This window comes from Symsagittifera roscoffensis, chromosome 1 (assembly GCF_963678635.1).
Source record: "Symsagittifera roscoffensis chromosome 1, txSymRosc1.1, whole genome shotgun sequence".
NCBI classification, from domain to species: domain Eukaryota; kingdom Metazoa; phylum Xenacoelomorpha; order Acoela; family Convolutidae; genus Symsagittifera; species Symsagittifera roscoffensis.
In genome coordinates this window covers 19,293,535-19,308,824 of record NC_087062.1, presented here as the reverse complement: position 1 = coordinate 19,308,824, position 15,290 = coordinate 19,293,535, and the positions used below count along the sequence as shown (strand labels likewise).

At 35.2% G+C, this 15,290-nt stretch overlaps 1 protein-coding gene across 1 annotated transcript in view; it reads right to left on the bottom strand.

Annotated features, from left to right (window-relative positions):
• Positions 1-1,828: 1,828 nt before the first annotated feature.
• The window catches only part of LOC134855279 (protein NATD1-like), an 82,073-nt gene continuing 68,611 nt past the window's right edge, over positions 1,829-15,290 (bottom strand). The window contains exons 2-4 of the mRNA XM_063871762.1: positions 9,848-10,011; positions 8,517-8,635; positions 1,829-2,068 (exon numbers count right to left, since the gene is read on the bottom strand). Coding sequence (XP_063727832.1) covers positions 1,934-2,068; positions 8,517-8,635; positions 9,848-10,004 — 411 coding nt within the window. The 5' untranslated portion in view covers positions 10,005-10,011 and the 3' untranslated portion in view covers positions 1,829-1,933. The remainder of the gene's footprint in view (positions 2,069-8,516; positions 8,636-9,847; positions 10,012-15,290) is intronic.

Here is a 15,290-nt window from a genome sequence, read left to right as displayed (position 1 = left end):
ATGTTCAGCTAAATTGAGAACTAGGAGAAACGACTACCTAGACTTGCAAAATAAATTTACAACTTCAACTAATCTCTTTTCGCTAATTGATATATTTAAACGACTAGTTATGAAGATGATTGCTGCGGCTAATCTAATCAAGTTCATTAAGCTTCTTAAACCAATGATTCGGTCGCTCGTCACAAAAACAAATAAAGATAGAGCCTTAACACCATTAGAATGACTGAGACAACTTCAAGCAACAATAATTTTTTTTTAAATTGAAACTATCATTGAGAAAGTTATGTCTATTGCGAATGCGCTGTCCACCAATATCAGCAAACAAGACATTTCTATTGTTCACCGCCTACCACCAAGTTCGCCAAGAGGTTAACCAATTAATGTTTGCTGTTCAAGGCGTCTAGCAAAACTTGAAATTCTGACGAAAACGAAACTTGAAATTCTGAGAAAAACAAATAGCTGAACGAGACAATTTGAAACATCTATAAGAGTTTTTGAAGATCTTAGCAAGCCAAGAACTAATCTCATCAGCATCCAACAGGACCAAAGAGTGGACTATATTTTTATCTGCAAAAGTGATGGAACAACCTATCGAATACCAGGATTGTAAGAAGAATGTCATTTCCTGAAAAATTCTTACAGTGACGCAAGTCAGTAGGTCTAAGAAGACCTAAAAATATATCACGAGGTAACACAAGGTCTTGCTATTGAATAAAAAATGCTAAATCGTTTAAAACATCAACATTAAAATTGAACAATGAATACAAGTTCAAAATGACTGAGAAGTTACCACAAACTGACGTCGGATGACCATGATATACAGATCGAGAAAAAAAATTGTTACATGGCAAAAAAAAACAACACAATTTTTTTTAAAAAAAAGAGCAGGAGTTTTTTTTTAAAATCATTAAAAATTCAAGATGATGCTCAAGCTGACATCAAAGTATTAAAAACGCACAGCCTCTCAAATAAGCTAACACAATTTTAATCGGAAAAAACTAGCACAATCAGAATAATTTTCAAACTAAATCATGTTTACCAATCTTTTTAATCTCTAGCCAAAAATACTCAAAACATCAATTTGCTGTCTATGTATTGACCATGATGTGAACAAAGTTAATTACGGTAAGAAAGTCTAGTACCCGATTGCAATACCCTTGCTTATCGCAAGGCTAAAATATCGGCTAAGCAAAAAAACGGTTCTCATTTTGCAAAAAAAAATTTGTGAATCTTCAAGTGAGAACCTTAATCCACATTCATTGAAAATTTTCCAATTTTTCAATTTTATTTATTTTTTTTGAATAAAACTTGTTAACAAAAAAAATACGAAAATCTTGAATATTGGCATCTTTTTTATTTTAAAAATAGAAATAACTTGAAAAAACTAGATCAACAAGTAATTTTTTTTCCACGACAGATTTTTATCACACGAAAATCAATTTTTGAAGCTAAGTCAAGCTTAACTCTCCCTTTTGTAGACAAATTTGAAGAGAACCAAAAACAATATCAAAATTAAACCACCATAACATAAATTATAGCTTTTTCCTAATAAAAATAATTCCAGACCTAAATCAGTTGATTGAAAACTATTGTTACTTCAAATGTTCAGCTAAATTAAGAACTAGGAGAAACGACTACCCAGATCTGCAAAATAAATTTGCAACTTCAACTAATCCCTGTTCGCTAATTGATATATTTAAACGACCTGTTATGAAGATGATTGCTGCGGCTAATCTAATCAAGTTCATTAAGCTTCTTAAACCAATGATTCGGTCGCTCGTCACAAAAACAACCAAAGCTGAATCAGTAAATTATAAACTAAATCCAGACAGACTAAATCCAAACTAAATAAGAGACTTGTTTAGGTTTTGTACATATTTACAAATTTGATTAAAAATTAATTAAGCAAAGGACGAGCACCATTAAGCATTTGTCACTCTTTAGAAGGATATGAATAGATTGCTCTGTCGTAATAGATGGGCAGACACGCCTCGTCCACGAACTTCTGCATGAATGAGCAACTGAGTTTCGCCTTCAGGTCCTTCTCTACTACATACTCCATACCAGCCTACGCAAAATTTTAACAAGGATAGTCGGTTGCAGTACACGGAGCACAACACATAACGTACAAATTGAATTATAAAAAGAAATTCGAAAAAAAAAACAATTAAAAAAAATTATTTCTGCAATTTTTATTGTATAAATTGCGTGTTTTTTTTCTTCTAGAAAATGCGATTGAATGAGGTGAAAACAGCAGAAGGAGTGCAAACTATAGTTGACAAACGTTAAAACATAGCGCTATAAATCAAGTAAAATTAAAGTTGGGAAGTCAGCTATTCAAACAGTTTTTCTTAACACAGAGACGAATTTTTCAAAGTTTTTTTTTGAATCCCAATCACGCCCAATAGGGCTTTAAAACGATACCACACTTGAGCACCTATTATTTTTCCTAGAGGTAGTCATAATTGTATGGAAAAAATGAAAAACGTACCCTAATCCATAGTTCCTTTCCATTCTTCGAGAGTGGCCGGAACAATAATTAATAACACGAAAAAATATACGAAATATTTTTAGATCTAATTTTGAGACAGAGGTTTGTCAAAGGGAAAGAAGGCGCTAAACTTAGAAGGCCCGAGTCCTACAATCGAAACCTCAAAATCTCGATAACCTTCGGAATAATTTCACACAGAGGCAAAGGTGCACTTCGCAAACAAAAGCGAGAAAGCAGTTAAACGTAGCTCTACAAAGATGAAATAACATTAAAAAGAAACTTTTGCTACGCACTGGAATCGAACCGTCGACTGTAGCTTAAGAGTCTCATTTTAAATTCAAGTCAATAAAAAATCTGACAGCAGATGCAATTAAATTAACGATTCTCAAAATTTTCACCAAATGAGCAATACAACAAACAAAATAGACTAATTTTTTGAAGCCGAAAACTTTCAGTTTGAAAAAGAAAATAGCCACCAGACAGTTTGAAAAAAGAAATGAACGCAAGGAACCAGAAAAAAACACTGACTTATTTCAGTTAAAACTTCGATGTTCGATGTGAAATATTTGGCCTTAAAACTATTTGAATTCCAAGAACACTTGATGATTGACTCCTAATTTGATAAGATTCACTCAATATGAAAAAAAACTGGAAAAATCGGTCAAGTTTTTATTTCCCTGGGAAATATGAAAATTAAAAACCAGTTTTGAAGCTGGACGTCCAGTCCATCACGTTTTCGTGACTTTGAAACTTTTGCTGCTGAAAAGTTGAGTTTGCATTCCTCGTAAGAATGGAAATGAACTGAGCTGAAAATTACACAAAAAGTCTAACCGCAAAAAAATGAAAATCCTGATAGCAAAACAAAAAAAGTGGAAAAAAAATCACAATCTATATAAGAGTCTTCACTACGTTAATCAGCTTTCGAACATATGCTGACAGGATTAAAGCACTGGATATTCGTAGTTTCATGCATGGACATTTTCACCACGCCAAACGTACAGAGTAGGACATTGAATTGGATTTATTAAAAATCAAGCCGTTAAGTGATTTAGTTATGTTACCAAGTTTCTCGGTGGAAAAAAAAATTAGCTACCATTTGATAACGCTTTCTAATCGCAAGCTTCTCGTAAGTCCCTCCTGAAACTACAAGGAAATTTGCTAGCAGCACAAAAAAAAACGCCGATGTTGCAATTAAACCGATATTCTTTGAGTAGACACCGGTAGAAGTGAAAAAAATTAATATTATTTTTTTTCATTTTCGAGTCCCCCTGAAATTACGATCAACATTAACTAGCGTGTACCGCACCTCCGGTGCTTCGAATTTTTAATAACAAATAAAAAACCGTAAAAAATGGGAAAAAATTCAGCATCCTTTGAGTGTACTCTGACAGCACCGAATTAAAGGGTCGGTAATTTCAAATTTTGAAAAAAAATTTCTATTCAAGTTTTTTCAATTCAAATTTTTAAAAACCATTAAGTTTTTAATATCCAAGTTCTTTGAAAACTTTAAAATCTTTGAAAAATTAAGAAACATTACTTCTCGGAATCTAAAACTAATTGGTCAGTCGCATTTGGACGCAAGATTTGCAACTCTTACAGCTTTTACAGTACCCAACTACAGCGTTGGGAATTTCAAAAACTTCTAAAAAAAATTTGAAAAAAAAACAGAAAAAAACGTCATATCTCGAAAACAACCAAAAGATTTGACTAGTCACAATTGGGAGCAAGATCTCTCGCAATCCTTGAGAGTACTCTGACAGCCCCCAACTACAGGAGGTTAGGAACTTCAAAATTTGAAGAAAAAATAAATTTGTTTTCTGAAATTTTTTTGAAAAAATAACAAAAAACGTCATATCTGGAAAACTGCAAAGACTTGAGCAGTTACAGTTGGAGGCAAGATTCGCAACACCTGAGACCTTGAGACCACTCTGACAGCCATAAACTAAACGGTTGGGAAATTCAAATTTAGAAGAAAGAAAATTAAACTTAAGTTTTCTGAAAACTTTTTGAAAAAAAAATCAAAAAAAAACGTCATATCTCAAAAACTACAAAGTTTTGAGCAGTCATATTTGGAGACAAAATTCACAACTCCTGGGAGTACCCTGAAAAAGCCTCTCTATAGAGGTGGGAACTTCAAATTTTGTGAAATTTTGTACAGTTCTTTTAAAAAATATCAAATCTCAAAAACTACAAGGATTTGAGCAGTCATATTCAGGGGCAAGATTCGCAACTCCTGAGAGTACCCTCACCAATTCCATCTACAGGATTGAGATCTTCAAAGTTTTGAATTTTTTCAACTCTTTAGTTTTTTGAAAATTTTTGAAAAATCATAAGAAACGTCATATCTCGAAAACTACAAGGATTTGAGAAGTAAGATTTGGAGGCAAGATTCGCAACCCCTGAGACTACCCTGACATCCTCCAACTACAGGGTTGCGAATTTCAAATTTTCAGAAACTTTTTTAAAAAAAAAATTTTCTAGAAATTTTTGAAAAATCTCGAAAATTGACTTTTCTCGTAACCTAAAAGAATTGCTTATTGATATATGGAGGCCAAAATTGCAACATGCGGGCGGGGAAATTTAGACAGCAGCTCACTATTGAGTTGCTACTTTCAAACTTGGTGAAGTTTTCAAACAGAAAAATTGAAAAAAAAATCCTAACCATTGCAATATACGATATACCTTAAACGTGAAAAAATTCTTTTGTTAAACATGCAACAATAATTCGTTGAATAAGCTTGAACATGGCGAGATAGTGAACCCGCATTTAAATATATAATAGATTGCACTTAAAACTATCATGAAAGTTGCTCACAGAACAAGCAAAATCCATGATGTCAAAATCATGTTAACCGCATAAAATTTCAATTGCATACATGCTGAAAAAGGAACACGGTCTAGATCTTAGGGTGTGAAGGCGATGGCCTTAACTCTAGGCCAAGCGGGAAAGAACCTGAAAGTTGTTGAGGTACAGTAAAAAAAAGCAACTAAGAAATTCAAGAAAGATTTGTAAGAAAAGTTGATTACGGGAAAAAAGTCTTGTTCCCGATTAAAAGAAACTTGCTCTCTGAAATTTAAATAAGGAAAAGGAAAAAAAAATATTTTTCTCCCAATTCCTTTCAGTCGTGATTCGAACGATATTTAAAAACTTTTCTCAGCGTCGAGAAAAACCCGTTTGAAATTTTTGGTCAAATTTGGAGCGAATTAGGTGAGCGAGTAGGTTTATTTTGTTTTTCAATTTAAAAACTTACCACAAATAATCATTGTAAGCGACTATGACAATTTTTTGCAAACGGCTGCTTGACTTAGCTTTAAAAAAACAGCATGAATACGTTTTAGTAAAATCTAAAATAACGTATGAATCGTAGTTTAAATACATCAGGGTTCAAAGCGGAGTTTCGAAAGCGGGAAAATTTATCTATTAAAAACTTATTTGAAATCTGTTTTATCATTTGAATCAGGAAAAAGTAGGAGTCAGATGTTATCACAATTGACCTCAATACAAACATTCTTGAGTTCGTCAAAATCGGCTGTAACAAAAAAACCAGGTTATTCTATGGTTCTTTCCCTCTCGGAACAACTAATGTTCGAAACAAGCAAATTTTTCAAAACCTTACTCAAACTTAATCTGGATAGTATGATATCAAAAGACATTAAAATTATTCAGATGGTATCAAGCTCTGTAAACATTTCGCATATGTATGATGTACATGGAATTTCAAAAACATCAGAAGATTTCAGACAAAAATTGGAACAAAAACGATCCGAAAATAGTGAAATTATAAAGTTTTATTTGAAAACTTGGTGAGAACGTAATATCCACCAATCAGTCTCATTTGTAAAAACCGCGCTGTTTTTTTCAACATAATTTCATTTGAAAAAAAAATGGAACACGGCGACAAAGATGGAAATGAAATCTGAAGAAAGAACATTTTCAATAAACTTCAAAGCAAAAATTTATCGCTGCGTAATATAAAATCTTATTACATTATCAAGAACATCAGCACTCCATCATTAAACTGTAAATATCAGCAGCTGCGTGTGTGTTTCTTACATATTTCTCAGACAAGCTTTTTAACCGGAAAAAAGTTTAACCGATTATTCTTTATCGATTACTGAGAAAAGCATAGTTTTTTTTACAGCCGAGTTCCCTAGACACACTAGTTTTGAGCACACTTAATAAAATTTTGAAAGCATTTTCACGTGCCCCATAAACCTCATACAAAAATCAAACCAACCGACAAAAACGGACCTAAAATTCCAGTAACCGAAGACAAAATCAGCCAAAAGCTTTGAAACAACTGGAGTAGTTAAAAAAAGCAACTCAGACGCTCCTCTTGCAATGGATCACCAAATAGCATTAAAACTAGCCGACAAAAAAATAAGACAAGTGTTTGGAAAATGTTATTCTGAAAAGTATCGAAAACAAGGTCTATCAAATTTTCATACGTTGACTCGAAGGAACTTAATATTAAGAAAAAAGATGAAAAAGTTAATTGTCAGCAGCATATTCACCTTGAACAAAAAATAAGAATCAGTAACTAAGCAGACAAAAACTGGATAGACGCTTTTTGCTCTTTTATTGAGCCAAAAATTCTTCGCCATGACAAATTTTGAGCTCAAGTTTAAAGTTTCACAAAAACCCAGCACACAAACAAATAAAAATTTGTTATTTCCCTTCAAACGATGACACACGAGGCGACTAAGTTGAGAAATTCTCGTCAAAATTACTTAAGCCAAAATTTTTTAAGCAAAAAACATCAGTTGGTTTAAAACTATTATGTACAAATATTCAGAAATTGTAGAACAGATATCTCTGATGGCGAAGTGATTTTGTTAAAATAGTTGTTAAGTAAAAAAAGTCAATGTTCCGATTTGATAACTCTAGCTAACTGCAAGCAAAACACAGAGGTAAAGCCATCTTCGCATCACCTGCGCTGCATTACAAATATTTAAGAAAGTCGAAAAATTATTGAAAAAATGTTTAAAAAAGATCTACCAAACATGCTAAGCAAAACGTTTGAATATTAAATTAGCAACACAACAAAAGTTACGAATCGGAAACAAAGCCGATACTAATTGAGCAGACACCAGTTGAGCAGAAAAAAAAAGATTTTATTTTATAAAACAAAGTTTCAAGTCCGCCCTCAAACTACAATGAACAACACTTGCAACTATAATAAAAACTGCCCACAGCACAAGAAAAATCCGTGCTGTGTCAACTAAGCCGGCAAAACTTGAGCAGACAAACAAAAATCCGACAATATAACTTTTACCGGAAGAAACATTATCTCTAAGCCAAGTGAGATCGAACCTGGAAGTTGTTCAGGTTGATTTATAAAGCAAGTAAAAAAGCAACTAAAATTAGTAAGAAGAGTTGTTTATTGGAAAAAAGACTTTTGCTCTCGCAAGTGCAATAATTCTTGAAAAAAAATAAGATTCAACAACTTCATGCAAAATATTTTGCATGTTAACACGATCAAGTGCTGCTCTTTTCTTGTTAAAAACGTTTCCAACAGTGCTTAAAATACGCTCAAGCGAGGTACTTGAGATTGGTAACTAGAAGATGTTTCTCACTAAAGTAGTAAGTCTTGGATACTTAGAGTTAGCAACTCAAAAACACGCAGGTCGAATAGTACCGAAAGTTTGCGGGAGCCTTCGAAGGTTTTTCCTCGAACGAACGTTCGAACATTCGGTTGCACCACTGATAATTTCTACGCCTAGCCTATTCACTCATTCACTACATAGTATTCATTAACCAATTCATTATCTCACAGATCCCGAAATTGGTTGTTAAAATTTGGCCGAAGTAGGTAGTTAACAGCGAGAAACAGTTATTAACTAGAATCCGGGTGTCCCGATAATATGAGACAACAGAAAGAAAACTAAACATTGCAACCCTGCTCAAATTGAAATTTTTCATCTGATGAACATCTATCGCGGATTCCAGATTAAGGCAAAATTCCATTACTGTAGACTGTAGAAATAAAAAATAAGACCTCAATATATTACAAACACAATTTACCTTTGCTAGCAAATTTCCGATCCCTTTGCCCCGCTCTTCTTCCTCAACATATGTATGGTAGAAATCTATGATTTCTTTGCCTGTCATCTTATATTTCAGAACTCCTTTAGTTTCATTTCCTGGAATGAGCAACCAATTCAGCAAACGAAACATGCCATTATAGACCTGTGAAGAAACTGCGTCATCCGATACATTTTGTTTTGCAGATGTATATTTAGGAGGCGGAGCAATAAGCAGAATGGTCTAAGAGCAGAAAATATTAACTTCTACTGATTAATACAGAAAAATTGCTAAAACGATTATCAGAATTGTCAATAACACCATGAAAATGAATGAATTATTCATGAATTGAATAATTTTATCAAGTTTTTTATGAATTTTTTTAAAATCTCGATTAAACTCCTCTAATTATGAATAAAACTTAGTTTCCTTGGTAATATTGACTATTATTATACTTCATTTACCGATCAGCTCACAAAAGTTCATATTTTACTGCTTTTGGACCCATTCTGCTCATTGACTGGCCACCGTATATTTAATATATTTATGCATACTGACATTAATTTTGCCCAATCCCAAGTAATTTACAGATCCTCAGAAAAGAAAAATTATGATGCGGAAAGGAAAAAAATGAAAAATTTCGAGCTTTTTTTCGATCGGCTTAACTTGAGCTATCCTGAAATGCTGTAAAGATTTTACTTTTGAGAAAAACTTGAGACAGCAAGCATTTGAAAAATATATGGCAAAAAATAGGTTTTGAATACATTTTTAGCGCCTACTCCTTGCGTCCATCTGAAAACATTTTTTAATTTTGCTCTTATTGGTTAATTTACAGGATATTTTTGTTCACTGATAATCAAATAATTTTTTATTTGAATAGCCGAAAAAAATTTGTTCCCGGATAGCCGAAAAAAATTAGTGTGTTATCAAAAAAAGACACACTTTTATTGCTTTAGAATTCCATGAAATCAAAGCTATTACGCATAGAAATTGTTTTGTCTCGGATTTTTTGTTAGCTAAGTTACGAAAAAAAAAGATAATTTAATCGTACGAATAAAAGTGGTCCAAACTTTGTGAACAATTTGCCTTTTTAGTCAAATTTTGATTTGTTTCTAGTTACCTTAAGAAGAAACTTTTAACTTTTTCGGCTATCCAGGAATGCGGCTCTGTGGGTACGCACCTTTGTTTTCATCTTACAGTGGCTAGTTTATCATTTTTGTTTGCCGACTGATTGCTTGATGACATGTGTTTACACGTACCGTGACCTTTTGACTATCAATTTTGATTTGTGAATTCAAGTTTTTGAAATTTGTAGTGAATAAACAGCATACCATATCTTATGTAGAAGCACGATTTTGTTGGGTAATGTCCTATGATGTATGGGCGTTTTTGAGAATCTACACTTTTGTGCAATACAGACTCTTCTGAATGAAGTAAATTACTTAAACCGTATTCTTCTGCCAGAGGATTCGCTCGAATAGATATCATTATTTCTGGAATAAGAGAAACTTTGCACTTGAAGTTTTTAACAAATTTATTGGACTACCATCAAAAAATTTGAAAAATTTCTGACCTCCACGCAAAAGCTAATTCAAAATAGTCCTTTAAAGTTTCGCGTTTGCCTTTTTGTCATTGTTTCTTAAAAAGTTGCATGGCAGATGATGGTTGACAAAAAAAATATATTTAAAGAAAGCGGCTTTAAAGTTATTCGAAAAATCGGCGGTTCTGAAAAAGCGCAACCGTTTTGATGCTGCTGTGCAATGCTGAAAAGTTGATTAGTCCCATTCTTTTTTCATTTTGAAAATGCTCAGCAAATAAGACGACAACTGTTAAGACAACAACCTTTTTCGAGCGGACCTTTAGAAAACACAACACACAATTCTTGTAAAATTCGGCTAAAGATGATGCCGGGACGGAAAAGAGAAAAAGCTCCTATGGCCGACTGGCTGACTTCAGACACCTTAGCTCCACGTGTTTTTCACCGTCTCGACCTGGTCAATTAGTTTTGCTCAATTTAAGGGTCAACGAATCGCAACAGTCGCTCATTTAAATCACTTTTATGAGGTTAGTAGTGGTAGGCTTTGTAGCCATTGAAATTCACCTGGTCGCCACGAATCAATCAAGTTGTGTTCATTTGTTTCCTCAAAGTTGCGAGGCAGTTCTGGAGGCGAATGTACACTTCTTATTTTTCTTCGAATGTGATTAAAATTGTGTTACTTAGCATTCCTGTTAGGTGCTAAAATACTTTTTCAACTTATTTCAATGCCGTTCCCATATAAACTTTTAAAAAGATATTGCAAAGACATGGGACTTGGCAATTTTTTCTCAAATACATGCATGAGATCCGTAAAACTATCGATTGGCGGTTACGGGTGAACTTTTTGTTGTTTGAAAGATGTTTGAAAAATCCACGCTTGTTCTGAATCCACGCTTTTTCAAATTTCAGTTGCCAGAGAATGGTTGTTTTGAGAAAAGTAGTCCACAGATTTCAGAAACATCTTCTACGTATAGCTGTCTCCTGAACAAAAACTGTCATTCCGCATCGGGATGAAAATTTGAGTAGAGCAAGGCGGGACACCTTGACTAGCGCAGGGCGGGAAAGTTTGAGTAGCGCGAAAAAACTGCACCCTTATTAGAGCTATACCTTCACCGATCTCATTACGTGATCATGCAAAAAGAGTCTGCTCTTCAGCAGCTGCTTCTATTCTTGACCACGTCTTCAAAGAACTGGACAAAAAGGAAATTACTCAAATCAATGCAATATACATTGACTTTGTAAGGCCTTTGACAAAGTCTGCCACCGTAAACTAGTCGGAAAGAAAGAAAAACCTTGGTTTAGGTGGGGAAACTGTTACATATCCTACACAGCTACCTCACAGATCGAGAACAAAAAGTTAACTTTTTGTTCTCGATCTGTGAGGTAGCTGTGTAGGAGAGGTAACAGTTTCCCCACCTAAACCAAGGTTTTTCTTTCTTTCCGACTAGTTTACGGTGGCAGACTTTGTCAAAGGCCTTACAAAGTCAATGTATATTGCATTGATTTGAGTAATTTCCTTTTTGTCCAGTTCTTTGTAGACGTGGTCAAGAATAGAAGCAGCTGCTGGAGAGCAGACTCTTTTTGCATGGAAGCTGTCAATCATCATATTATGCTTGCACAAGTGGCGTACCGCAAGGATCCTTTTTCTTGTGTACGTAAACGATCTGGCAGATGCCATAAACGAAGGAGAAGCTTATGGATCCGCGGATGATTTCAAAATTGTAACCAATTCACTCCAAAACGCATAGCGATTACTTTCTGGCATCGGAACTTGGAGCAGCGAAAAAAAAATGCAACAGAATTTGAGCAAAACAAATCTCCTTTGCATAATCCAAACGACAGAGGCCGGCGATAACAACAGTCAGATAAAAAGTGTTAATGTTCAATAGGACCTGGGTCATGTTGTCCTGCAACCTATCATGAAGCGAAAATCGCAGCACGCGAAATCTCAAGGGTTGGAGATTTCTGTACTTCTTGATGAGAAAAACATTTAAGAAAGCAACCATTTAAGAAAGCAACCTCACAGGTATGGTACCCCTCAAAAACCGATAAAAATATCAAAAAAGTTCAAAAAAAGCGACTTCATGGATATGCAAGGCTGCACCATCTACAAGGTGAGACTACTCCGTACAAAAATCCGGCCGCTATCCATGTACATGGAGCTGCATGATGTCTTGTACTATATTTATGTGCTACAAGGAAACTACGCATCTGATAACATACTTGCAAAATTCAGTCGAGGAGGTTCAACACGACAACAAAATGAGTTCTACGTGTCCCGACCCCGCTTAAAAAAGTTAGACGAAAACTTTTGGATCAGAGCGTCCAAACAAATGAACATCGTACAGAGGAGTGTTAAAATAGATGGAGTAATCGACAAAGTTACAATGACTAAGCTATATCAAACGTACTTCCAAGAACATGGTGCGTGCTATAATAATAATAATAACAAAGGATTTAGGAATATAATCCAAGGGTTCGCATAAAACCCAGTCATTGCATTGTTCAAAGTTTAGTTTTCAGTTATAAGTGTAAGTTTCTTCAGGTCTCTACAGTTGTTGCATTCGCATAAAATGCGCCAAGTGCATGTGTCTGATTCGTTGTAGCGAGTTTTGAAAAACTTTGTGTACATTCCTAGAAGTCTGTTTTTGCATTCTGGGTCAAACAATATGTCACATTTGAAGTATTCGTTGTACAGATTAGCAAGACGACATGCCCGAAACCAGAAATCCGACCCGCACTTCTTCAGACGCATTTGTTTGCAGACGAAATTTCGTGTCATTTGAGCTCTTTGATTTCCAACGTCAGTGATGCTTACATGGCTTCTCCAGTCGATGTCAACTTTTCCAGCTAGTATTTTTACAAACAGCAATCCAACATGAAGCTCTTGGTATAGAGACAAAGGAAGGATGTTAAGTTTCACGAGTTTGTCTTTATAGGAGATATGGCTATTGCTTGTCATGAAAATCCACGAGATCGCTTTCCGCTGCACACTTTCTATGATTCCTACGTCACCTTTTCTATGCTTTAGTGGAATCTGCAACACCCTGAAAAAGTCAATTTTGTGTCAGATGAAAACTGAGGGCTGAAAACCATTGGACAATTGTCGTAAAGCCTATTTTACTATTGTTACTCCTACTCCAACTAGATCAAGAACAACATCAATCCCGAGTTACTAATGATTGTTTGTTTGTACGCACGGCATATCACTCGCTCGGAAGACTACAGTGCCTCGATGAGACACCACACGAAGCTGGTGCAGCTGTCTGCCGACCAAGAGAAACCTTTGAGTGGACTTGGTATAACAAGGCATGTTATTAGGAGGCCTAGATCCTCCACAGTATGTTTTAGATTTGCTATTCCAGAATCTTAAATTCCAGAATCTTAAATAAAAAAAGTCCTCGTGTGCGATTAAAGATCAACTGCAGATTATGAGAATGGATGAAGATGAATTTAGTGATTACATCACTTGACGTAGAAAAAAAAGTTGTACTGATCTTCCGATTGATAAATCAATTGATTTGGTTGTTGACTTATTGTATTCTCAGCTGGAAATTCCTGCAATGTATCGTGAAAGGACAAGGTCGCTACTGAAACTTGCCGGGACCAGTGTCTATTTTCTGTGCAACGGAATTTGGCACGTACTGAAAGACGATGTTGCTATGGGTTCGGTTTTAGCAGTGATTTTGTCAAATATTTGGATGAACTAGATCGAATTCAGGATCAACTAGAGTTTTGAGAGTCAGGTTGTCTCGCAGCTCAGAAGTCTCGAATGTGACAAGTGCAAAAATTCAGTGAACGACGAAGATGCTATTAGCCTAATTGTTGCCTAATAAAAAATAAACTTATTAAATAGTTTCATGTGAATGACAATATTGGTACGCTTCAAGAAGGCCCGAGCATGGATTTTAGCGACGAGCTCGTCAAGCCGCGATACTCCCCTTCTACCCGGACACACCCGCCGGAATCTTCACCAAAGTAAAACCAGGTTGTAATCGCTTTCAATTCTTTTTTGTTATTTATTATTAAAATCCATTTTACAATCTATTCTTTCTCTGGTTTTGCCTCTTTTGTACCCTGTTTAGTAAATGTCCGTGCCGAAGTGGCTACCCAATGTAACATTCGCCCGGAAGTACATACCGACGGGAAATAAAGCTAGGTCCTAAAACGACTGGCTAGTGTCTACACGCAGCTTCACATGCTTTTAACCGTCTCTAACAAAGCCAGATCAATGTGTGGTCCATGGAACAATCATAAAGTCGAACGTATCGTAGTCGCCGCGGTTGGAGTCAGGAGTTCCTTCATCACATTATCCAGTCAAGCTCCTCGGAATTTTCTAGATAAGGAAATGATTAGGATAAAAAGATGATTAGTGTTGATGTGTTTAAAATCAAACTCGATATCGGTTACGTTAGTTCAATAAGAACACGCAACTCGACGCTAGAAAACAAATTTTAAAAGATATAGTGTTACAAATAAAAAGTTTCGTGAAAAGTTGTTTTGTCATTTATTTTGCCGAGTACGCCGGCGGCATTCGCAATCTGTATTGCCAGGGAGATTCTGTGCTTAAGAAACTACCTGCCCTGGGTTCATCGGTACTTGTGCACAATTTCTTAAAAAGTTTATTCAGAAAAATCTCAGTGATAGGGGCAGCGGCACCCTGAACTTTACAAACTATTGGTTGTAAAATATATCCATCATTAATTAAATCTCTATACTTATCAGATTTTTGATCTTCCTCCTCGGCCGCGGCCGTTCGGAGGTTACAAACCAAGCCTGCGCGTATTCTACTAGGGGCTAGAGGGTCAACTTCCGTTACATTCCAAAGGAGCTGCCTACCAACAGCCCATGGGACGAGCGTCAAACCCTTTGGTCGCTTCTGATCTGTCCTTTGGAGATGTCGTGGCTCTAAACCAAAAGGATTGTGAGTGAGGTGAGATCTTGCTTTACAAAGGCACTCAAATTTGAATGCCTGAGAAACTCCCTGCACTTTTAAGACAAGATAAGCCAAGCCATCCATTTTCGGCTACATTTTTTCCGCAAACGCACCTATGTTTTTCACAAATTTTTGAACATTGGCGGAGTCCAATTGCAATTTTAGACTGCTGATTCGAGAATTTTAATCTTTAATTTCTTCACGGTATGACATTTAACCATTGCCTTCCGGTTTTGTCCACTAGGTTCTGATTTTAAAATTTTTTGAGAGATATTTTTATCAAAAATAGGCTCCGTCCGAT